Source organism: Oxyura jamaicensis, chromosome 8 (genome assembly GCF_011077185.1).
Source record: "Oxyura jamaicensis isolate SHBP4307 breed ruddy duck chromosome 8, BPBGC_Ojam_1.0, whole genome shotgun sequence".
Classification (NCBI taxonomy): domain Eukaryota; kingdom Metazoa; phylum Chordata; class Aves; order Anseriformes; family Anatidae; genus Oxyura; species Oxyura jamaicensis.
The window spans coordinates 26,405,044-26,429,576 of record NC_048900.1 but is presented as its reverse complement, the minus strand read 5'-3'; the positions used below and the strand labels follow the sequence as shown (position 1 = coordinate 26,429,576).

The following is a 24,533-nucleotide window of genomic DNA, read 5'->3' as shown; positions in this document are numbered from 1 at the left end:
CATCTTGGTACTGTTAATAAGAAATGAAAGCAAAGATCTGACCAGAATGAGGGCAGCAGTCAACTTTCCAATCTGAGGGGTTGGAAGCTCCCAGATAAATTCCCCGTCCTGCCCCTTGTGTCTCCCCACCAGAGTACGGCACTTCTCTTCAGCACTCGCTGTGCTGAGTGAGCTGAGCATCTCACCGGCTCCTTCTCCAGACATTGTGATCATTTGTTTAGGACAAACCTTACATCAGAATGGTCACTGCTGTTTTCAGTTCTAGTGGAATTAGTGTTCTTCCTCAGAGGAGACAACAGTGCTGATGCATTACCTCAGTGCTTACGTAAGTAATGCAAAGTCTTTGTGGAAACACCATAGTTAATATCCTATGACAAAATGTAAGTCTGCGATGATAACAGATTTCTAACCATGAACCAAACATCAGGAAATAGAGAAGGGAATGTATTTTTAATGGTTATTTTAAAACAGGCTATCTAGTTTCATGACATAATGACTTGGAATTTTTCAGGATCTCAAATACCATTTTCTAAATCAAATAATCCACATTCAGTATTGTCACACCCAGCCCCAGATCTTCTTTCTGTATTTTAACTGTTTATACTTACATTATTAAGGACTGCTGAAATAAAACCCATCCATGGCATTTTAACTGCAAATACAGAAAGCTTAGTGTGAACTAACAGTCTTTAAATTTCATTTAGCACGGTTTTGTGTAAACCATTCATTCATTTAACCAGGAAAAATCCCTTAATAATCTAATACCTGGAGCCACTGAATTCTAGACCTGTCACCCCTTAACCAGTTCATAGCAGCATGCCATTACTCATACAAAATACACGTGGGTTACAATAGGAAAGAAACACCTAACGCTACCTTTCTTCATGTGAACTGCTCTAGCTGGCTGGCACACATATAATGTTTTGCCTCATTTGTCAGCTGTCTCAGCATTCATGTTTAAGTAAATGCAAAGAATTTCTATACTGTGAATCAGTACGATGACAAGACTGGATTGCATAGTTTAAGTCTGTGGAATGAACTAAATTATTATCAAGAAATCTAATTACTGAGTCATCAAATATGCAAGATGCCAAAAACTACATGAGGCAGAGTACAAATAGTCTACTCAAGTTCGACAGAAGATTCAGAATTTGATTTAAAGCTTTTTTTTTTCTTTTTTTTTTCTTTTTTTTTTTTTTTTAAATAAAAAGCCCTGTGCCATACCATCCTTTGCCAAAGTCAATACCAAGTGCAGCAGTCAATTTTCCCAAATGGCTTACTAGGACATTTAAATAGTTTGACAAAATTATCTAATTCACCTGAAAATGTTCTAACAAAATCTGACTTCATTACCAAATGTATTTATACTGGCATTATACAATATGGAGAATATTTTTTCAAATTCTGGCATCAAGTATACGCTAGACCAAATAATTTACTTTAACTTATATTGATATTAATTAAACTAAAAGTGTGTGACTGAGAAATACTTTGGCATCCAGAAAGTGGGCTTGTCATGATCCGAGTTTAAATATATATTTATTTTTTGCTTCAGGTAGCAATACGTTATTTTAGCATGTCTTGTAGCATATCCCATGTACAATGTCTAATCTGGTTTCGTTTTGTCCATTGCAAAAGTACTCCATTTTGATTTGTAGCAGTATGAAGATGGAAGCACAGCCTGTTTAGTATTAAATCTTAGGTGGATGTTGCACTTGGCTTTCTCTCTGCTATATTTTAAGCTGGTATTATCTAAGTCATCTAAAAATGTACTTAGTTGTATTTGTAGGCCAGTTCCCTAAGTTCCAGTTTAAAATATTTAGTGTGATAAATTATCGGTTTAAATGAAACCGATCTGACTAAAGTTAAATGAGTTTAAGTGGTGGCACAAAGTAAGGGATTTGCACCAATTCAGCTTAATGACCGAACAAGGTCACTTTGTAGGATCTGAACACAGTCCCTCTATAAGTGACTGTGAGGCCCTCAGTCACTTGTGCTGCCCATAACAAACAGCACTTATGTTCTCATAAGAAGCCGGGGGGACTGACAAATAATAACTTCACCAAGAAGGTGATGTGTCTCCAAGGGAAAGGAAAGCAAAACTATTTTTTATATCCTCCTGTGGCAATTTAGGTCATTTCTGCTCTTTACACAACAGTAAATGAAGAACTAGTGAGATTAAGACATCTGTGATGTCCATAGGTGATGATTAATGAGAACTCTGAATCCAGTCTTATAATTATGGTGAGTCTTTAATATCAAGGATTAAGTCATCAGGGTTAGAGGAAAGGGTTTACAGAACTCTCCTTTGCCCAGGATTCTCACCAGCTAACTGCAACCAGTTCAAACCATGCTTCAGACCTCCCTGAAGAGCCACTTACCCATACAAAATCACAAGAAACAGGACTTAAGAGCAATCAAATGAAAAGAGACATTTTAATCAGACTGCTTAAACATCAGAATTTTTGTTTACTGGCTTGTTAGCACCTGTTAATTCAAATACCACAGAAATACTTCACTGTAAAGAGATCTCTGTTAAAGGTTCAGTCCTTCATTTCCCTCTGCTTCAAGTAAAACAAGGTACACAGAGCCTCCCTTTTTGCTCAACAAGGGAACACCAGATTTGAAATTCCTGATATTTTTAAGGTTGAAAAAAATACGCAGGATAAAATCCTGTGTTAGCTTTTTGTTTGAATTACTATCATGTTATACTTAATAAGGGTGTAAGCCAGATCTTGCATTGCTAGAATCGTTGTAGGAAACAAACTTTTACTCTCAAGAAGTACTCTGGAGAACTAAATACCTACACAGTTTTAAAACAGTTCCTAGGACCACGGAGATGCATCATTCATTCATTGCGAATTCCACCGGAGAATACTCTTCATTTATAATAGAATACACAAGTCAGTGTTTTAGACTTTCTTTCAAAAGCACTAAAACCAATAACAAGAAACAGATATCCCTGACAGCTGAAAACATTTTCAATGGAGAAAGCCAAGCACCCATCATAATTTATCTCAGTGTTATGGACCTGAGCACGCAAAAGGGGCATCAGTACATCTGTACAAAGAAAGAACAATGTACAGGTGCGGAGCTGAGGTTCATGTAACAAAGAAAATCAGTAATTAAAAGCATCTGGTTGCAAATCCCAAGTCATTTATCTCATTGTAGAAAATGTGATCAGAATTCATTTATAATCATGTCCAGATAGGCTTATACAGTTTTTCCCCCCATAAAGCAAAATTAGCATTAGTTTAGGCTTACTTCAATGATACACAGTTAAAAATAACTTAGTGTTTGATCATGGGGTAAAATATTGTTTGGCCATCAGCAGAAATAGGTGGACGTGTATTTCATTTATGTTTCTAATAGAGCTGGATTGCCATTCATTAGAGAGCCTAAAAAAAGGGAGCGCTATGATCACAGAGTCACAGAGTGGCTGAGGTCAGAAGGGACCTCTGGGTCCTGTGATCCAACCCCTGCCCCAGCAGGGCCACCCAGAGCAGGGGGCCCAGGCCCACGTCCAGGCAGCTTTTGGAAGATCTCCAAAGAGGAGACTCCATGACCTCTTTGGGCAACCTGTGCCAGAGCTCTGTCACCTGCAGAGCACAGAAGAGCTGCCTGATGGTCAGACAGAACCTCTTGGGTTCCAGTTTGTGCCCACTGCCCCTTGTGCTGGCACTGGGCACCACTGAGAAGAGCCCTGCTCCATCTTGTTGCACCCTCCCTTCAGGCACTCACAGACATTGCTAAGACCCTCCCTTGGTGACTGCCCAGAAGAGACACTGTAAGCAAAAATATCTTAGAGTAAGATAGAGACAGGTACATGAGAAGGAGGGAGTTTAAAAGAGTTGATCAGAGTAAATCAAGAAGCATTTAAAATGGATTCAACCACAGCTTTCCTGCATTATGTTAATGATCTTAGCCATTACTGGTTTTATCTGTAGGTAAGTTGTGTGTTTAACATATATAAAGCTGATTTTTTTTTTCTTAGTTTCTCTTTCATTTTGTTTTGTTGTCTAAGCAGAACTTCTGCAGTTAGATATAAGCTATATACACCAAGCACAATAATTTGTCATGATACAACAACTTGTTACGTTATCTTAACATCTCCCCCTGTTTGGTGTAGTGCCTTTTTGGCTGTAAACTTGAGGAAAGCAGGTGTCAGCTACCTGTGAAGAATCTACCTACACCTGGAGACATCTTGCTGCACGCTTGCCAGAGAAAAGTGACCTTAAATGACTAAAATAAGACAGATCAGTCAGGCGTGCAGTGTATGTCAGATAATATAGTGTGGACAATATCTGTGTTTGATTGCATGTCTGTATAATTGGCTTCCTGGCAATCACTTGAACCTAAGGCAATGTTCTTTATCTAAATCTCTTTTGATATTTCTTTGAGCACGTTAAAATGATTTTGTATTTTTTTACTTTGGTAACATTTTTCTGCTAGATTGTTAGAAAGAATAAGATTTTGAAGTTCCGTTACATATAGTGCCTTCCTCTGTAGTGATTCATCAGCTTCTTTTCAAGGAAAATTATTGAATGAACCCTTAAAAATAAAAATGTATTTTAGTTTGGCATAGTTCCAGTAACGATCACCAAGAATTGCATATCAAGTAAGAGCAATTGTAAAGATATTAATGTAACATAGAAAAGCCCATGTTTATGTGAGTCCTTTTGTGTAGGTGATGAAATGAATTACAAAATAGTGAGTTATGTTTTATGCCTTGTGTGTATTTGTTAGAACAGATTGTGAGTGTTTCAGTAACTGTACCTGAAGAGAAGGTCCCTGCAGAAAGCCTTTGGGTGTACCAGGAAAGGACTCCTCTGGCTCCTATGTAATTTTCATCCAGAAGCTGTTTGCATATCACTGTTGATTGGTATCATTATTCTAAAGCAACTAAATGACCTAAGACTCTCACGTCCTATTAAAAGCTTCTTTGGATAGCATTCTCCATGATGCTTGTGAAACCCCGCTGACTGCGCTCGTACACGCACTTGTTGATGCTGCTCAGTGAAGACACAGCACTGGATTAAAGCAATCCAAAGCGGTATTCTGAATTAAAAGAGTAGTTTGTACTTATCTAGAAGCTAGGAAACGGCTGACATTTCATTAGTCCCACTTTAAAGGTGCTACACATGGAGGTATGTCACACGCTGCACTAGTAGCACAGGCAGGAGTAGAGCCCAAGGCTCTGAGCAGAAGGCACCTCTCAAGCCAGCCACAACCAGAGCAAGCAAACAGAAAAAACAAAAACACGGTGTCATATCTTGCAGTCACAGAGCAGAGACTGAGTATCAAACAGCCCAGTAACTTGTTTGCTTGCTGTTTATAGAAAAGGATAATAAAATGCAATGATGCCCAGCAAGGTGCTCTTCAATGAAGGATTTATAATAAATCAGGGAGAGGGGGGAAGAGAAGAAAGGAAGAAATAAAGAGAGAAAGAAAAGATTCCTTGCATTCCAGAAACCTAGCCAGAGGCACCTGGCAGTGATTAGTGCAAAGGTTCACCAACCTTCAGATAGAGTCTGTCTTTAAAAAAAATAGAGAAAAAAAAAGGGAACGGTATAACTGTTTCCTGAGCATGTGCTGACAGAAATTCCCGTAGGCAAGACCCAGAACAGAAACACGTGGCAAGAGATTGGGCGCTATCCAGAGACCAGATTAGCAGAGCTTTACACATCATTTTTAATATTATGGGAAGAGATGAAAATCGGTGTTAACTTTTTTTTTTTTCATTAAAAAAAAAAATCTCCTGGTCCTGGAACTCAACTGGACTTTCTCACAATATAATAACTGTAAGGCTAGGGGGAGTAAAATTATGAATGAAAGGGTTGGCATGCTGGATTTTATGGTAGAACCTGGTTTCATGGAAACACCTCAGGTTTTGCAACTAACTGTAATGCTGTACAAGTCACTTACACTAAATCATGGAGCTTCTTCGCTTTGTGCTTCTCACATTGGTGCTTATTACATACTTTTCTTCATAGTAACACGAGTTAAAAATCATTCCTAAAGTCTAGATTGTGTTATGTGTCAATATGGTATACATGAGAACTGTATTACGCTATGGTCTTATAACCCAAAATGTATAAAAACTTACTTGAGATAAAGGACAGATGTTTTTCAGTCTGGATTTGGTCCTGTTTCCACTGAACTCAATGGGACATGGGTTGAGGTTCTTCATCTAGCTTAGGAATCTGCCAATCAAGCCATCACATCATAAAAAGGAAAAAAGAAAAAAAAAGAAATGACAGTTTTCATATTGGAAACATCCCTATCTCAGATATTTCTCTTTTGTGGTTACGTTTCATTCTCAATTATTATTGAAGAATCTTAGTTTGATTTTTTTTTCATTATTTTTCAATTTTCAATTTAAGTATTGGGCATATAAGTGTATTGTGTGTGGTTTTTGGCAGTCAAGACATGATGAACTAGACGATGAAAAAACTCCTCTTAAAACTGCTCTAAATCTGGCTTTACAATTCATTACTCTGTTAATTTGTCCAGGAACTGCTATTGAACAGAGTGGCTAAAGCAAAGTATAAAACTATTTTTAACTCCAACCAAGTAGTATGGATGAATATAGAAACCGTACATTACCATCTTGACAGAAAAATCAGTGTCAATATGTCTTTATTTTTGGTTCTGTATTTTACAAGAATATAGAAATAAAACATTTGGTGTGAATTGTGAAAATACTCAAATTCTTAGGCACTGCCACCTACCTGGGGAAACCAACCCAGGAAGCAGGATAAATGATTCTAAAGTAAGATAAAGGCACTTGTAGCCTCTTAGGTGAGACTGAGACCTTGTGGAGATCATTGCTAACTCATGGCATTCCTAGATAGTTTCTTCACATATGTCTTTCTTACGATTTAATCTTAACTTTCACAATCAAAAATATGTAACATGAAAACACAGTCACTAGGAAGATTATGTAAAAGTCTTTCTGGGATTTCTGTTTGAGATTCTTAAAGGTATGCACTTTATAAAATGAGAGAAGACAGAGTAGTATCTTTTGTGGCTGGACTTTTAATTTAAAAAATTTCTTCTGTTAAGATCCAGATTTCTGAGTTTCTACTGGTACGAGTGGCTTTGCAGTACAGGGGAACTGGCTCGTTGTCTGTGCCCAACACGTGGTGTAACGGCTCTTCATGTTCTTCATCGGTTCTTCCAGTAGTGTTCTGTCAGTTGCGTGGATGATGGAATTACAAAAACACGATTTTTCTGATTAGTCCTTTTACTAAATTGTTTAGTGATGCATCCTCAGGAGAAGAGTGCATTAGCTTTGCAATTCCACCTGAAATCATAAGTCCCTCAAGACTAGTATTATGTCTTCAGCGCCATCCTACACATGGTGCTTCAAAGGGAATTCGAAAAAAACACAATACCTGGTCAATCATATGAAGTTGTGTGATGAGTGAAGAGTGAGAATTCCTCTCTGACTTCTTGGGCGATCAGTTTACATCCTGAAGCACAAGATTTGATTACCCCTTGCCTAGCATGGAAATGTTGGTTTTGGCCATTAAATTATTCAGTCCCTTTAAAAAAAAAAAAAACAACAACTAGCTAGACTGTTTGAGTCTGCGACTTCCTGTGGCTATGAACGCCACAGGCCAGGGCATGCTGTGTGAGCAAAATGTTCCTTTTGTTTTAAGCTGACCTACCTCTCCCTGTGGTGAATGCCCTGTTGCTCCTTTATCTTGGGCAGGGTGGAGAGGAGGCTGGCTCCTCCACTGCACCACTTAATCTGAAAACTACATTTTAAGTTCTCTTCTTTTGGTGCCACGCAATTCTACTTTGTAAGAAAACTTGTATTCTAGTGTATCTTTGGCTGTTTTTATCTCTTACAATGATGTAACATATCAAAACTGAATACACCTCTTCTGGTTTTATCATCATGTAATATATGGTCATTAATAAGTAGATTATTCCTGCATCCAACTGCATGGTTCCCTTTCTGCTCAACAAAGTTGCATGGTACTCCTACAAAAAAATTACTGTTCCCAAAAGGTAAGTTGAAAACCAGTCAACACATACAAGGAGCATAGACTCTTTTCCCAAATACCTCTAATTTATCCAAATTTGGTTTCTCTTTGCATCCTATTTTCCACATTCTCAGTATACTCAGATCTGGTCTGAGCTTCTTGCAAGTGCCACTCTGGGTAGCTTATCAAGGAAAACTTTTTTCAAGGAATGGTCACCAGTTCTCCCCCGCTGTCTTCAAGTCACCAGTAAGCATTCTCCTTAGCACTTCCCTTCAGACACATCTCAGCAGGATGCCACAGGAACCTCCTGGTCCATGCAGTTACAACCCGTTGTAATTGTTAAGCTGCAGCACCTTGCTTTGTGATATATAAAGCACTACAGATGCAGTTTTGGTACCATGGGGACCCAAGAGTTAGGGGAGAACTGGAGGTAAGGAGGTAAACTCAGGATTTCGACAGTCGATCCTCCAGTTAGGGTGCTTACCAAATAAAACAAGGCTTGAGGTGTGTATTAGTCACAGATGCTGCTTCCAGGCTGGGGGATTTCTGGGCACAGGGCAGCAGTGGTGGCTGCCATACAGAAACCTGCCCAGAGAGCACCAAAAATACAGCAGGGACTTCCAGCCTATGAACTCCTCAGAATCCACAAGCTGTTCAGAAGAGATCTACAAGACTCTGAGAAGCACCTACTATTATTAGGTGCCAAAGTCACCAAAAGTCTTCAGGTGAAAAAGCTTTCCTACCTGCTCCATGTATTACGTACAGCAAAGTGTTTTTTTGTTTTTTTGTTTTTAATTATTTGTTAATTTTTATTCATGTAAGGGACATAGGGTTTCTGATAATGGAGTAATAAAAGCTTTGTAGTGTGTTAATTTGTTATTCGAGATAATGAAAGTGTCTTATCATCAGACATCCTCATAAGACAGGGTACACTGTATCAGCAGTGCAAGCAGTCTGTAAGAACTGTTCATCCTTAGCTTTGTCAACATCAGGGAGATAGGAAAAAGATGTATTCTCTTGAACAGAAAGATTCAGAATAGTCAGGAGCCCTCAAATTTAATGAATTAAAGAAGGATTTTTCTGTGTGTATGTGAGAGGTAGGGATATTTATATGTATACAAATATATATTTATATTTCTGTGCTATATATAGGCACGTATATATGTTTAAAGGCCCCAAAAGGACCTGCAAACTTACTGAATTATGCAAGTTACAATTAAAATAAAATATATGGCATATATTTGTTATTAATATCCAAACCAAAGCAAACTGTGGTTGTAGTACAGTATTAACAGGAAATGTACAGGCTATTAGTTATTGAAACATATGCCTGTGCTACTGCCTGGGAGTTTTTAATGTATCCAGCTGAGTTTCAGCTTTAAGTAGTTTACCATTTCTTCTTCCATACAGAAGGCAGCTCCTTTTAAGGTCTTTGCTGCTGCTAATGCATTATATACTTAATTTGTATCAGGAATGATTCCCCCTATCCTTTAACAACCCGAGTGTCACAGCAACCTGAGCAGCGGGCAAATATTCAGGACAGAATTAAAAACAGGGCGCTGGCAACGGGACGGTTATTTGATGAAGAACTCTCCCTGGTAGTGCCAGAGCACATGTGCTCGCGCACACGCACAACCGTATTTTAGGGGCCAGCCTGAGCTGTAGGCATTGTGATGACTATTTTAAGGAGACAATCCCCATGATGGCCACTTGTGCTAATACAGCCTGATTTTTCTGCTGAGCAAAGCTCTTTCCTAGCTACAAAAGTATTGGGAAACGTGAAAATCCCTGCTTGTCTTGGGAGAGCCTGAGCAGAGCAGAGCAGATTTTATAGTTACCTGTGCAAACCGCTGGGAACTCTTCACACAGAGGCAGAGCTCGTCGTGTTACACGGCGCGCTCGGGGTTTCAGCTCAAGTTGCTGTGCTGCAAGTTCCTAGGATACTGGCTGCCTGCAGACAGCTATGTTTGCCGAGCTCCAGCACCGTGACAGCGGTGCCGAGTGGAAGCGGGAAGCTGGCAGCACAGCTCACCCAGCCAGAGCAGGGCCCCGCGCACCGCCGAGCCCTTGCTGCCTCCCGGGTGTCCACTGGTGCCCCTCTCACGTCTCTCAACCAGCCATCCCAAAGGCTTTGTGGCACGAGCCCTAGCACAACTGCTGAGCTCACACACAGGTAAAACAAGAGTAGGAAAGAGAGTGTGAGTGGGGACAAGCACTGCTTTAACAGTAGCAACAACAAATTCCTCTCACAGGGTTGATCTAAATAGACTTTGGGAAGAGTTAAATGGCAGCTGGGAATTTCAGAAATCCCCCAGGCAGACAACTTCAATTTACCGCTTTTGTTAGCTGTGCACCATGCCTTCACAGAATGTCGAGGTGCGATAACCGCACCAGCCAAAGCACTCGAGGCAGAGCGGGGCCGGCCCGTACAGGAGTCGCATCCCCCAGCAGCCAGCACAGGGTGTTGTGAGGGCAGGCACGGGAAACCCAACACGGGCAGTTGCAGAGAACGTGCTCACCAGAAGCATTTTCCTCCCCCATTCAGCGTGGTTTCTGGCTGGTTTCTGGCCTCGGAGTTTTCAGTACTCTTTTGTTTCTCTTTAAAATGTGTGTGTGGTCATTACCCATATAAATGTCACTATCGTGATCTCTTTTCGCTATTACCCTTCCAAAGAAAACAACTGCAATCTTTTTAATCTCTTTTCAGATAGAAGCCTTTCCAGGCTTCTAATAGCATTTCTGGCGTGTCGAGGACAGTGTCTCCATGTGCCGTTTGAACGGGCTGGGGACCGTTCTGCAGTTTGTGCTTGTGCATTGCCAGCACTCCCGGCAGCCTTGGCTGAGGCTGTACCAAAGCTTTCCTGCAGGTCCCAGCAGATAATGGCAGCCCCATCTTCATGCAGCACTCACCACAGACACACATAGGAGAGAATTTGCAGAGGATACGGCATGTGGCTGGGCAGCAGGACAGATCAGTTTTGTTAAACTCCTCCACCGAGACGTTTGAGGAACAGCTACAGCCGCATGGGAGCTGACCTTTGAGTTTAGCTGCTGCTTAGCAAATAAACTCGGTATTTTCCCCCGAGCATCTGCTCCTCAGCCGTTTGCAGACTCTGAAAAGCATTTTCTGTCTCTGACCTGAAGAGGGCACAGCAGCGCCCCACTCCTCCACCGACAGCCCTGTGCCCCCAGGCCTTTACCTGCTGGTTGGGTAACGGCCATCCCAGCTCATTCTAATTTTTGTTGCTTTTCAATATTCACTTCAAAACAAAACAAAACAACTTCTAGACTAATACTTTTTTTTTTTTTTTCTCTTTATGCACTGCTGGCCTTTGCTAACGGGGGGCTCTCTTTCTCACAAAAAGTTTATTTTCCAGTTGTTAAATATTGAAAGGCTTGAAAATACCCTTGCCTTAACCCATTTATCAATGCTTGTTTATTTCTTCAGTTTAGTTTGGGATATTCGGGCTCTCTTTGGTCCATATTATATGCCTTATTTTTCTTCTTTGGGGTGAAGGAGTTATTTCATGATAGGATTGGCTTTGACTGGTTGATTTATTTAAGCCCCTCTTAATAGAGCGTCACTGTGACGCTGTGTCACTGTGACAGCTTTTGGCAGCGTTCCCTGGCTTCTCACATTACATTTGATTATGCCGTTGTCACAATTAATTCACCGTTCATCTGTATTTACCTCTTGAACGCTCCCAGGTAGTGCTTAGCCCTGTGTCCAGCACAGCCTCCCTTCACAAGTTTTAGTTCCAGTTGCTCCAGCAGCAGTTGTGCAAACTGGTGAGAAACTGCTGGCCAAAGCATGGCGAGTGCTGCCCGAACGGCTTGTTTGCTGCTAGAGGGAGTCACCAGTGTTAGGTTTGATTAGTGACCTTAGTTGATTCTTTGTACTCCTGCAATGGTGTGTGGCGTTTTTATTTCCCTACCTCAGGCCCTGCAGCTATGAGGTTTCAGCAGCGTGGCTCTCAGGTAGTTTCTCTGGGGTCTTAAGGGTCCATTGCTGCTCCAAGAGATGTTTCCTGTGTTTAGCTAAAGCTCCAGAGACAGCAGAGGGTATATGGTGGATGCCTGCTTCATGCAGCCCTGTGGCCAAAAGATTCCTCTGGCAAAGGCTTGGTCCTTCTGGGGCCACTGCCATACTTGGCCTTGGTGGGACGGGCACACCGTGGCCAGGAGGAAGCATGGCCGTGTCTCCACCAGGTAGAGGCGTGCCCAAGGCCTTTGTGGAAGTGGGTTAGTGGGGCTCTTCCTCAGCTGCTCCAGCTTGCTTTGGGAATGCCGGGTCAGGCCTGTCTCCTGAGCGGGACTGCCCCACACTCCTGGGCTGGCCCAAGTCCCAGACGTCTGAGGAGAGTTTTCCATCCGACAGGAACCAACCTGTCCCTGCCTTCCACTGAGCAGTGCCGCCAGAAGCAAACCCTTACTCAGGCCTTCTCTTTGAAAGGACAGTGCCATCTGTTGCAGCTCAATTTGTATTTCGTGTAGTGAAGTCTGAAAAATACCGTGTGAGGAATGACTGAAAACTAATGCTTATCCTTGTCTTGGCTGGACCTGGGTGTAAAGCTTTACCCTGCTACAACGACTACGGCACTTGAACAATTTACTTGCATTCACTCATTCTAAGTATGTTCCCCCTCCTGTTTCTGGACATGTTTCTCATCTTACACAATTTTAAATTAAAACTGACCCATGTCTAAGTTGCTTTCTGAGGAGTGATGTCATTTTGATTCTGTCGTTATGATTAGTACAGGAAGTCAGCGTAAAGGAACATAAATCATGTTCTAACTGCCTTCCCTGCTAATGAAGACCTGAAAGCAGCACTGCATTACCGTTTTTTTGTTTTGTTTTGTTTTCCAACATAATTTATATCTGCAAAATAAATGTTTCCATAGTTTTGCCATCATGGAAATAAAGCCTTTCAAGTATTTCATTTTCCCGTATTGTTATGTGATATGTGAAGTTTTTCTGAATTTTCTTTTTCTAGGCTTGCTCCCAACATAATCTCTCCGCTTGTCAGCCCCCTGAAAGCATTAGTTCCACCTTCCCTATTGCAGAAGCACGGCTCTCCATCATCGCACAGCCAGTCACCGAATGGGCAGCAGTTTTCTGGAATACCAAATAAACCATATGCTCAATTTCAAAACCAGTCTGTACAGCAGGGATCTCAAGGTAACTCTTCCTTTTTATTTCTCTCTTTTTTTTAAAAAAAGTTGTTAAGCTTTCCTGATTTGTAGGTGGGGAAAAAGAATTGATTGCAGTTTTTACATTTTCTGCCAGTATAGTTGTTTTACGGGAGCGACAGCATTTCAGTGGGAACTCCTATTTTAAGATGGTTTGTTTCATACAGGTAACATTTTCAGACTGGTTCATACTGGGATATCATATGCTAGGGAAAGCTATCACAACAGCTGATCCATTGCGGTTATTCATTTTTTTATAGAACATAACTTCAAAAATGTCTCCTCACCAGAATGAGTTATGCCCCCGGATAACTCAGTGATGTAATGATAAAGTGAACTATTTAGCCCTGTCTGACATCTTGATTCTCAGTAAGGACCCAGCACAACTGACTGTGCACCTCCTCTGATGGATTAACCATCCTTCAGCCAGCTTGGAGCGAGTGACCCTGGCAAAGCAAGTCATTTTTACTTTGCTTGCTAAAATAGATGGGGTGAAGCACACTTGGCAATGCCCTGCTCTGTCCATTGGTGGTGCTGTACTAGACATGAACTTAGACAAAGAAAAATGGTTTTGCTATTTAATATTTGGTAGTTTGGCTTATGTATGATATAATAGAGTAATCTGCAAAGGCACTTTGCATAACTGTAGAGTGTGAGCATGTTTTGAGGACAGGACTGGGGACAGCTAAGCAGCCACCCTACTGCTTAAGGTAAAACATTTTTTTGTTGTTCTGTGTTACCTAGCCTTTATAATGGGGAACTTACTTTCCTCTTGCGCAGTTCTGCTGGGGGAACTAATTAATGTTTCTACATTTTTTAAGGTACAAATTAGCAAGTGATATTATTATCACAGATTGTTCCAGTAACAGGAGCTTGCGTACTTAAGAAATATGTCATATAATCCAGATGGTACGCTGCTTAAGCGTAGTGAATATTCACAATAAAGAAGTGTGCAAGACATCTGTCTGGTTGCAAGTATAACCAAGCATATAAGTTTATACAGGCAGATAACCAGTTTTTTTGAAACTCACTTCACAGCTGTACTGTCATTTCTATAAGGTCATTTTTGGCTGGCAAAGTATCACATGTGATCAATTTACTAGTGCATAAAATAGGTTTGCTTTCTCTGAATAAATTCTAAGGCTAGGTCTGAAACACGGGATTTTAACACAAAGCCAATAAGCAATTCACAGCTGTAATGGGGTTCCGTATCCCAACAGTTCCCCCTGCCCTTCGATCTCTGAGGACTATTTTTGCTCTTTGGTTGGACTGCCTTAGTCTGAAAAGTTAAAGCAGATTATATTAAATGATTTGTGCCAAAGGAAAAACTAACTCAACCTGATGCTCAACAGATTACTCAATTTAAAAAGATTAACTCTGTGAGGGAAAAGTGGCAGATTTATGATAGCATATAATGATATATGATTATGTTACTATAATGAGCTAAATAACTACAAACCACAAGAGGAAAGTTTAGCAGCTCATTACTATGGCAGAAACAAATGCATAGACAGAACAAGTTTTGAACCACTTAAATAAATTGACTTTATTCCTTAAGAAAACCACATTTCCTTTTGAATGAATTGTTGCTTTCTAAGTGTTATGTCGTGTGGTTTTGAAAAAGCAATAATTTTCCACTTTGGCCAAATGTTGAGGTATTATTATAAATTCATTACGGAAATGGTCATTCAAAAATCAATTTTGATTAGCAGCCTTTGAAATCAATTGATCTGTAACCTGTACTTAGCTGTACTTGCTATAAGTCTTTTTTGACTCTCAGTTCATTAATAGCCTGTTTTTCTAATGGAATCTGAAGAAATTTGGTAGTTTTGAATTTTTACTGAAAAAGGAATACTCGGCACGTTTAACTGTGGAACTAGGTGCCTGTATAGAAGCACGTAAATATTGTGGATCTGCAGGTCTTTTCAAGGCATCAAGCTTCACCAAGGTGGTAGCAGAAATATTGATAACGAAAGAATACTAAGCTGCCATTATTTATGTGTTTAAAGCTGGTAGTAGTAAGATCACATGGAAATTATTATATGCTGGAAGAATTTGGCAGGCGATAGAATCCTGTAGTTATTTATACCTGACGTGCTTTCTCCTCAGAAATTTTATGGAATTTGAAGAGCTTAGATTTATTTGTACATACATGTAAATGCCATGACATAACAAGATGGCATTTAATAGACATACTCCAATTATTTGCGTATTACATCATTTATTTTAAACGTCCTTCAAGTTTTCTAGGTTGTGCCTTAGAGAAACAGAGGCAGCCAGTGCACTGTGCGAAGTGGCTAACTGCAGCTTTTCTGTCACAAATTATTTCAAAGCAAAATTTTAGCTAAATGTTATGCTTGGAACTCAGTTTATTCCTTTATTAACTGTTATATTTCTACATCTACTGTACATAAAACACTTAATAGTGATCATTTAAACTGACAGGACATTTAGTAAATTCTTCACTTGAAAATTAACCTCAGAAAAATTGGTTTAAATCAAACAAACTGAAGGAAAATCTGAAATGCACGTGGAAAAAAAAATATTGGTGAAGCACTTGTTGCCAAATTGGTGCTACGCTTTTTGCTCTCCCAGAAGGAGCAGTGATGTTTGCACCAGACAAGCCTCCCTACTGCCTACTTTGTATTTTAGCCACTGAGGAGAGTTTGTAAGAACTTGTAAAAAATATTCTGTGTTTCTTTTTCACTGATCAACCATATGTAGTTGCTAATTGAACCATTAGTTATGGGACTTTAATCACATCTTAGCTCCTAATATTTTCTGAGGTAGGTGATGGAGGGTAAGTCAAGTAGAAGTAAAGCATTTCAGAAAACCTAAAGGAACTGAAACTGAATTGGGACTGGAAAACAGGAATTATGAGAAGCCACTGAGGGAACTGGGGGTATTTAATCTGGAGAAAAGGAGGCTGTGAGGAGACCTCATCACTCTCTACAACTACCTGAAAGGCGGTTGCAGTGAGAATCATAACATCATAGAGTGATTTGGGTTGAGGAGGGTGTCAGTCTCTTTTCTCACGTGATAAGTGATAAGACATGACAAAATAGTCTCAGGTTGTGCCATGAGAGGTTTAGATTGGATATTAGAAAGAATTTCTTTATGAGGAGGGTGGTTAAGCATTGGAACTGGCTGCCCAGGGAAGTGGTGGAGTCCCCATCCCCGGAGGTATTGGAGAGCTGTGGACATGGCATCAGTGATGGGACTAGGTAGGAAGGGTGATGGTTGAACTTGATTATCATGAAGGTCCTTTCCAAATCAAATGATTCTAGGACTGTATGATGAAATGGAATGAACCTCTCCTTAATACTGCACGTTTTTAAAACAGTGAGGTCTATCTTGCATTGCATATGTAAATCAACCACTGTATTGTCTGCAAGCATCAATTTCACTTCCTGTGGTTGTGTAACATGAATGAAATCTTATCTGGCAAGGTTACCAGTTGTTACAAAAGTCCTTGTGGTTGCTTTAACTCACATGGCCTTTCCATCTTCTCTAATGACTTTGGTTTTCAGGAACACTTAGCATTTCAACAAGCCGGCAATTTTCCCTTTTTATTAGTGTAAAAGTTGCCGGAGGCTCAGATCCTCTGAAGCAGACAGACCAGCCTCTTGCGTCACACCAGGCTATGGAGGGCCATCAGCAAAAGCCAGTCAGCCTTATACCAAAAAAACCTCTCCAACTGTGCTGCTGAAACAGCAGGCAGGATAATAGGAAGTATAGAAAAAGTCGTGAAGAGAATCTTACTGACATGGCAACTCCCTGATCCTGCCATCGTGCAACCTGGAGATACACAGCTTCAGTCATTCCAAGACTGATTTCCACCTTTCAGGACTGATGTTCAACTACTTACATATTCAAATAAAGCTTTTAATACTGCAAGCACAATTCTTCCTATCCATGTGTTGTTTCATCCCCAGTTTAAGTGCAGGGACAGTTTCTTACAGACCACTCTTCCCATAGCCATCGCTCTGCCTTTTTTCACGCATGCATGGAATGCCTTCCATAAAGCCTGCATCCCTTTCTTTATAGGGCCCTGCTGATTTATCATTTCTATGAAGCTAATAAAAAATTAAGTAAACTTTCATTGTATTGCTGAGGTCCAAAGGGTTAAAAGTCCCATTTTTAAGAGTCATGGTGTGCTTTACTTGACTGATACTCTTTCTGCAACCTTTCCCTTCCTAAATCTGTCCTCTTCCTCTAGTTTGCTGCCTTTATCACATCTGCAGGCGCATTAGGGCAGGAATGGTGTATTTCTCTGTATTTTCTTTGGGAAGCACTTTTCAGGAATCTGAGCACATACAACAGTATGACAACCCTAGTATTTTCCTACATCGTGCCTCTTCACCGGACAGTTCCAGTAACACTTTTTGCACTGCCTTTTCAGATTATCACTCAGTGATGCTGGTGGATAGATACTGCAATCAAAAAAGAGAATTTTATTGCTTATGGCAGCTCTTCTCCAGACTTCTGAGGCAGACAACTGCCTCAGATATTTTTTCCTGAGCAGCTAGAGAGTGTAACTTAAAACACCGCAAAAGAAACCTTTACCTATAGGTCTTGAGCAAATCCTGGAACCACCTAGTTTCAACCCAGTTCTGTCATGCTTGGCTGTTCTTTGATAGTCTAAGCCACTGTGCCAGCCCTGCAGATCATAAAGGTTTTAATTGATTTAACAAAGGCAAGCTAGGGAGCATGAGGAAAGGGCAGCAATTACAGAGACAGAGAAAACACATCGTGCCTTCCCCAGAAGTGATGTGTATAGCAGGCATTCTGGAAAAGGGTCTTTTTTTTTTTTCTCCCTCTAGCAAAGCATATAAGTGCTCTCTGCAACCAGCTATACCTCACATGAAGCCAAGTGTCTCGTTTTTTTCTCAAAATGTTTTTAGAAGGCTTACAGCAAGGAGTTCATGCTTTGTAAACAGAAAAATCAGGGTAATTATCAAAAGCCAATCAATAAAGCACTGTGCGTAAAACCACATCAGAAGATGCCTTTGCTACCTCTCCTAAGAGCTTCTCGCTTTTCTGAGCCAGACTCTCCAGTCAGTAAATAGAGGTGGCTGTCTATTTATTCTGAGGAAAGACATTCATCATTTAATACTCTGCTTTCCAAATTTCTGGGCCACCTTCTGCACAGCAGCAAAAACGGACTGCTTCAGTACAGTGTGCTTAGTGTCTTTATCTAATATAGTCATCCATTAGTACTTCACCAATCATGGGTATCAACAATTTATTATTATTTTTTTTTGTGGTGGAGGATCACAGGTTTTCTAGAAATGAATCATCTAATCCTTGCACATACTGCCAAAATACATATTAAACTGTGAAACTTCAGAGCAAATCTTTCACCACTGCATGAGTTCATTGCATTTCTACTAAAGAATTGCCTCACTTAGCCTTATTTATTACCGTCAGAGAAAAACATGACCAGAACTCAGACAGGCCCTGCACTCTGCCTGATGTTATCTACTTGATCAAACGTTGGTAGTAAAAGGAAAAGGTAGAAAAAGGGAGGAGATCTTTCCTAAGAGGAAAAAAACTTATACACTGCATGATTTGTAGGGGACAAATTCCACTCCGTACAGCACCTCGGCACCCTGGTGACAGGGACAGGCATTATTACATTTCTAAGCAAACTTAATAGCTGCACAGCTGGCCTGGCAAACCTGGTCTTGTGCTGGTGAGTGGAGCAGTGCTGACTCCTGTCAGCTGCAGAGCTGGCTGTGGCTCTGTTTGACTGAACAGCCTGAAGCTTTGGCAGTTGTTCTTCAGGAAGCATTTCAGTCTAACTGAAGAAGACTGGGGAAGAAAGATAACAGTCCTCAGTTTTTTGGCGATTTGGGAAAAATCCTGAGGCACTGATGGCACATTCTAGACTTTAAGCCTGACTTGGTTGACTTCAGTCACCTGTAAGGGAAGGAAAATAATTTCAGAAGGGACTTTAGGAGAAGATAGGAAAAGAGATAGTTAATCTCAACGTGCAATTAGTGTGTATTGCATCTGGAGTCAGGAAGAGGCTACTGGGGCAGGAGGAACGAGGAGAATTAAATCAGACCATGTTTGGTATAAACGTTGTGGCATGCTTTGAGGTCATCCTTATGGGAGCAAATAACATCATCTTTTAAGATGTTGGCACAAACTTTCAAGTTGTAAAATTCCTTCCTCAGCAATTAATTTGTCCGTTACTACTAAATGTCTTCTTTGTTGTGTGCAATTCATTCACAACTTCTGCGAGCAAAAACAAAACCACTGATCCACTAGAAACACATATAAAATACATAAAAGCAGGGGGTGAAAATTCAGGGTACAGAAGTCACAAAATGCCCCAAAAGCAGGATGACTGAAGCAGCCAGAGACCCTGCAGATTTATCTTGGCACTTTGCAGAAGCAAGAAGCAAGTAATCTCTAACTGAGCCCCAAGTCTTCACCTGATGGCCACCTGGAGACAGACCTGCACCTCTAGTTCGATTCTACAGACCGTGGCCCTCTGTGTTCACTGAAGAGTTTTCACTTGAAATAAGAGCAGTCTGAGAAAGGAGGGGTTTAAGGTATTCTTAAAGGTATTTGGAAGAAAAAGTGCTATCTCCAGCAGTGCATAATGCACCTTGGATGAGAAAAGACTTTGCTGCAAATAGAGCAGTGTTATTCATTTAAATATTGCATTATTGTATTAAAATTAAAAGCAATTCATTATAGAAGCGTTCCCTTAGGGGCTGAGAATCCTGGAGCTGATCCAGTGAAGTACTTCTCTTTGAACACAAGTGGGCTGTTGACTTCATTCATCCAGTTTCTTCTATTGCTTGAAATAAAGCACATCCTTAACGTTTTTGCTTGATGGGGATTACAGTCCACAGCACCTTGTGGGACTGTCTGATGTGGCTTTTCTATTATTACGCCTTATAGAATAGCATGATCATTTTTCCATAGTTAAAACTGAGGAACTGAAGAAACCCCACAATAGTAATGAAATACTGTGACAGAAATGGAGCTAATACCACTGCAGCAGTGTTAAAATGTGTATGCAATATCTGTTTTCAGGTTACCAAGGCAGCTTTCACTCAATACAAAACTGTTTCCACTATGGAGACTGCTACAGAACAATGGACCAGTCTGTCACCAGTGATGTGCTAACAGGGGAATCCCATTGCTTCAATCCGCTGAGACAGAATGGCTATCACATACTCAATGCACCTTTAGCTTCAACAGGTAATTTTTTTCTGCCTATAAAGAATTACCCATATATTTTTAGCAGGAGGGGAAGAGAACACATTTTCAAGTCAGTACTATTAGAATAATATGTTTGCACTAGAAACTAAGTCACTGCAATTCATCTGACTCTATAAAAATCCCACTAGGAAAGCAAATTTTTCTTTAATCCAATATTGGTTTGACAGACAAATTCTCCTTTCATTATGCTGGATATTACAGGGAACGCACAGCTTCAGGAGAGCTGACAAACAGGACATTTCTCACATTCGTTATGGGGGGTATTCATAGTGCGTGTCTTCACATATGCTCAGGCAGGCTTTTATGATCAGACCGTAGTTGAGAAGACAGAAAAATTCTGGAGAAAACAGCAGCTGGAGCTTTGTGTCCATCTAAGAATAAATGGATGGCTTTGCTTTACAATACTGATGTTTACAAAATGGAAAGACATTGCTTTGGGAAATTTGGCTAAAAATATTAGTTAGTTCCTTTTTGTTTGGAAGTTCCTTTTTATTTGTGCTGCTCATTGTGTGTGCTGTGCGCATTCATTGCAGTTGTATTTCCCTATTCAGCTACATATTTGCATAGTGTAAAATTTTCAATAAGTTACAATAGCTGGAAGACTGTAGTACTTCAATACGTAGGCATTCATTTTTATAAAGCATTTTTCTACTTTTAAAACCACAATTAAGAGTTGACAGAATTACTGAAATCAAACAAAATGTGAGTATTGTCAGAGCCATGAAATAGTATCATTTATCCCAATCTTTACTTACATATCTCCAAGAAATTTTTCATGTTTGAATTCAGGAGGGCATCTCAACTAAGGACGATACTGAAAACATATGTTTAAATGCTTTTTGAAATGGGGTCTGAGTCAGACCACAAAATTAGAGTTGACTTTCCTGTTTGTTTTGTATTAAAGGAGACTCTGTTCAGAGAGAGCGTGCATGCATTTGTCTGGTGTTCCGTACTAAAAAGTGTATGCATCAGTGACTAGCACAAGGGAAAAGCTTAAGATGAAGTTTCAACTTCAACTTTGAATTCTTTTGTGTTATTCATAAGTTTGATGTTACTAAAACATAGTTTTTTTTATGTTAACATCAAATTTCAGGTTTAGATTGACAGACTGCAATATTTAAAGAACAGACTAAATAAACTTTCAAAAAGAAATCGTAGGAGCAAAGAATAATACTATGGCAAGACACCAACTTCAACAACAGTTGATTTTTCTGTCTGGGGCTAAACTGTTATGAAATGTTTCTGTGTAATATTTTTGTTTTTAGAGTGGTTATTGAGGTATTCAAATACTTAGAGGCTGAAACACATACATATATATGTGAAATATATAAATCTTATCTCATCATTTTGTGTGTCAAAAAGAACCATTGAGGTTGGCAAGATTCATCAAGGCTGTGTATTAATTTTTTTCAGGCTTTTATAGCACCATTAATATTAAATGAGTTCTCATCTCACAGGAATGCCAAATGTGACTGGCAAACAGCTGTTCCATGAATCACATTAACAGTCAATAAATTTTTATTTTCTGTTCAGGACTTTGGATAGTTTACTCTATCTGGAATCTAATAATGATTTCGGGGGTGTATGGTTATCTTGGGTTTCGTCCATCTGCGGTTGTGCATCCACCCTGTATACAGGCTCATCAAATAGAAATTAGCATAACATAAACACAAAGCTTTTCAACATACTGGTCACTCCGCTTGGACCGACACCCAGCACCGGGCAGATAAACAGGCTGACTTTGTCTTTTGGGGACTTTGGCCATATGCTGCATGCCAGGATTCTGCAAACAGCAGAATTTGATGCGTAAACTAACAGTAAATGAGTACGTCATAGGAAAATGCAGAAATATAAATAAGTAGAGAATTTTGTCTCTAATAACAAAAACAGACCTAACAGTAAGCTACCTGTCGTTATGTTCTAAGGACCAAGCCGACAGGACTCCAAGACTGCCATTCCCAGCAGTACTGCACAGCCTGGAGGCCTCACCTAAAAGCCTGGAGCAGTTAGGTTCTGGCACACCTAGGCACACACGTGTGCAGCGTTAGGCAGGCAGAAGAGATGAGAAACACTGAACAGAAGGAACAGCCTCATTTTCTAGAGGGGGAGATCCTAACAAGAAGGATCTTAACAAGAGAGGTCTTAACAAGAAGGATCATGCTCCATGTGTTTCCTCTGCTGACTTAATGCTGCTGATGATTATTGAAATTGTGATAGGTGGGCTCTGTGGGCTGGGTGCAGGGGTCAGAACCCTGTGCCAAAGCTCATCCAGACACTTCCTTAAAGACCCAACCCAAAGCAGGTGGTACAGGCAAACCTGTTCCTTACCACAGGGATGCACAGCTTGGGGTGGGTTACAACACCTGTGGAGGGTTTTCACTGTGAAAGGAGGACAGAGAAACTCCTTCCCACCACAGTGGCTTTCTGGTAGCCTGGTAAGCACCAGCTATCTCAGGCAGGTGAGGAGCCAGCAGCATGGTGAGCTTTGGTGGGCTGAGGACAACATGGTGCACAGCTCCTTTCACTTGTCCTGTGAGCCTGACCCAACCTAGACACCGATTCCCTGTGCTTGTCCAGACCTTGCCTCTGCAGTACGTAGGGATACAACAAATGTAGGATCCAAATTTCTCCAGGACCTTAAGCTTAAGAGCAGCTGGGAGACACATGGAACATTTTCGTAAGTGCCATTAAAAAGAAAAACATACAAAACAAGAGGACTACATCACTTTTAGCTCACACTTGCTAGGATCCTTGCCCATTCATTGTTTAGACATCCTATTCAGATAATAACTGTAAAGTCCCAAGGGAGCCATGCTCTGATACTTGCACTTCACTTGCAAATGGGTAGCCGTCCGCAGAAATGAATGGGAGCCTCATACACTATGACACAAATGCCCGTGGAGATTAGTTTGTGTATCTCCTGGGTAAGGCTTTGATGGTAAATCCTATTGTCTTGTCATTAGCACTGTGCCATGCTGCATAATCCCAGGCCTCAAACTATGCTTCCTTCCTTATATGTACTGCTGTTAAATCATGTCCATACCACTTGTCACGCTTGCAGGCTATGAGGCAATCTCTGAAGCTCAGTGTGCGTCTGAAGACATGGTGTCCAACGGAACTGACGAGAACGGATTTTTCCAGAACAGCGCCTTTGATCACTGCTTGAATCACATTCCTCCCATCTATACAGATACCTAAGAGCAGTGCTGACCTTCCTTCCTTTATTATACCTATAACTGTGTATGTAATAACAAAGGTGTTGCTCAAGTACTTTTATTTAGTCTGTATCCCTATATGTGCTCATTTAAATAAACACCTCACATTTACCAAAACATTTTATACATGAATAGTCTGTATAAGATAATATTGGAACCTGTTCCTTTGCTGTGGCACTTTGAAATTCATGCTTTAAGGGAATGAGGAGCATTTCAAGCAGCTTGTTTTGTAAGTTCTCGCCATAAAGTGTAAATGTAAGTTATATAATAAACTTGTAAAGATTTTTTTTCCTGAAAGGTATGTTTCAGTTTGAGAATGTTGGTCCCTTTAATCAGTTTTCACTTAACTCTTTGGTCAATTATTTTCTCTTTTTTTTTTTTTTTTTTTTAACTAAAAGGATTTTTTTAATCACAGACCTCATGTATATAAAAATCTTTTGCTCAGCTGGTTTTATATTTTCAGTTTTACAAGAAAGCATTAAAAACTGGAAACGAGTCTACTGTCATTTCTTACAATCATTGGTCTGCCTGATAAATCCTAATATCGCATTCTTAACATGCCCGACATGGATTTAAACCAAGCAGTGACATTTCAGCAAGTGTGAAATTAAAGCAGCTCAGGTGTACATGGGGAAAACCAAGGGGCCTGCAGAACCCCGGTGAAAGGGCCAGAAGCCACCCATGCTGGAAGCACAGCAGCCTGAGGCAGCTGTTCTGTGCCCGTCGGAGCCAGGGGAGCTCACCTGAAATGCTGCTGGTGCCCAGCACCACCAGGTAAATCTTCACAGGTACCATCACCAACTCCTGGACTGAGAATAGGGCACCATAGAAAAGCTCACACTGGGTCGAAACCTCCCAGTGACCGAGGGTGGTGCTTCTCCTCCTTTGCTCTG

At 40.4% G+C, this 24,533-nt stretch overlaps 1 protein-coding gene across 3 annotated transcripts in view; it reads left to right on the top strand.

Annotated features, from left to right (window-relative positions):
- The window catches only part of GLIS1 (GLIS family zinc finger 1), a 189,512-nt gene extending 165,360 nt beyond the window's left edge, over positions 1-24,152 (top strand). For 2 of the 3 annotated variants that reach the window (XM_035333436.1, XM_035333434.1), the window contains 3 exons: positions 12,988-13,172; positions 20,237-20,404; positions 23,487-24,151. In XM_035333436.1, coding sequence (XP_035189327.1) covers positions 12,988-13,172; positions 20,237-20,404; positions 23,487-23,623 — 490 coding nt within the window. In that variant the 3' untranslated portion in view covers positions 23,624-24,151. Of the gene's footprint in view, positions 1-12,987; positions 13,173-20,236; positions 20,405-23,486 lie in introns of all 3 variants that reach the window. The other variant, XM_035333435.1, reaches the window with a different exon arrangement.
- The last annotated feature ends 381 nt before the right edge of the window (positions 24,153-24,533 follow it).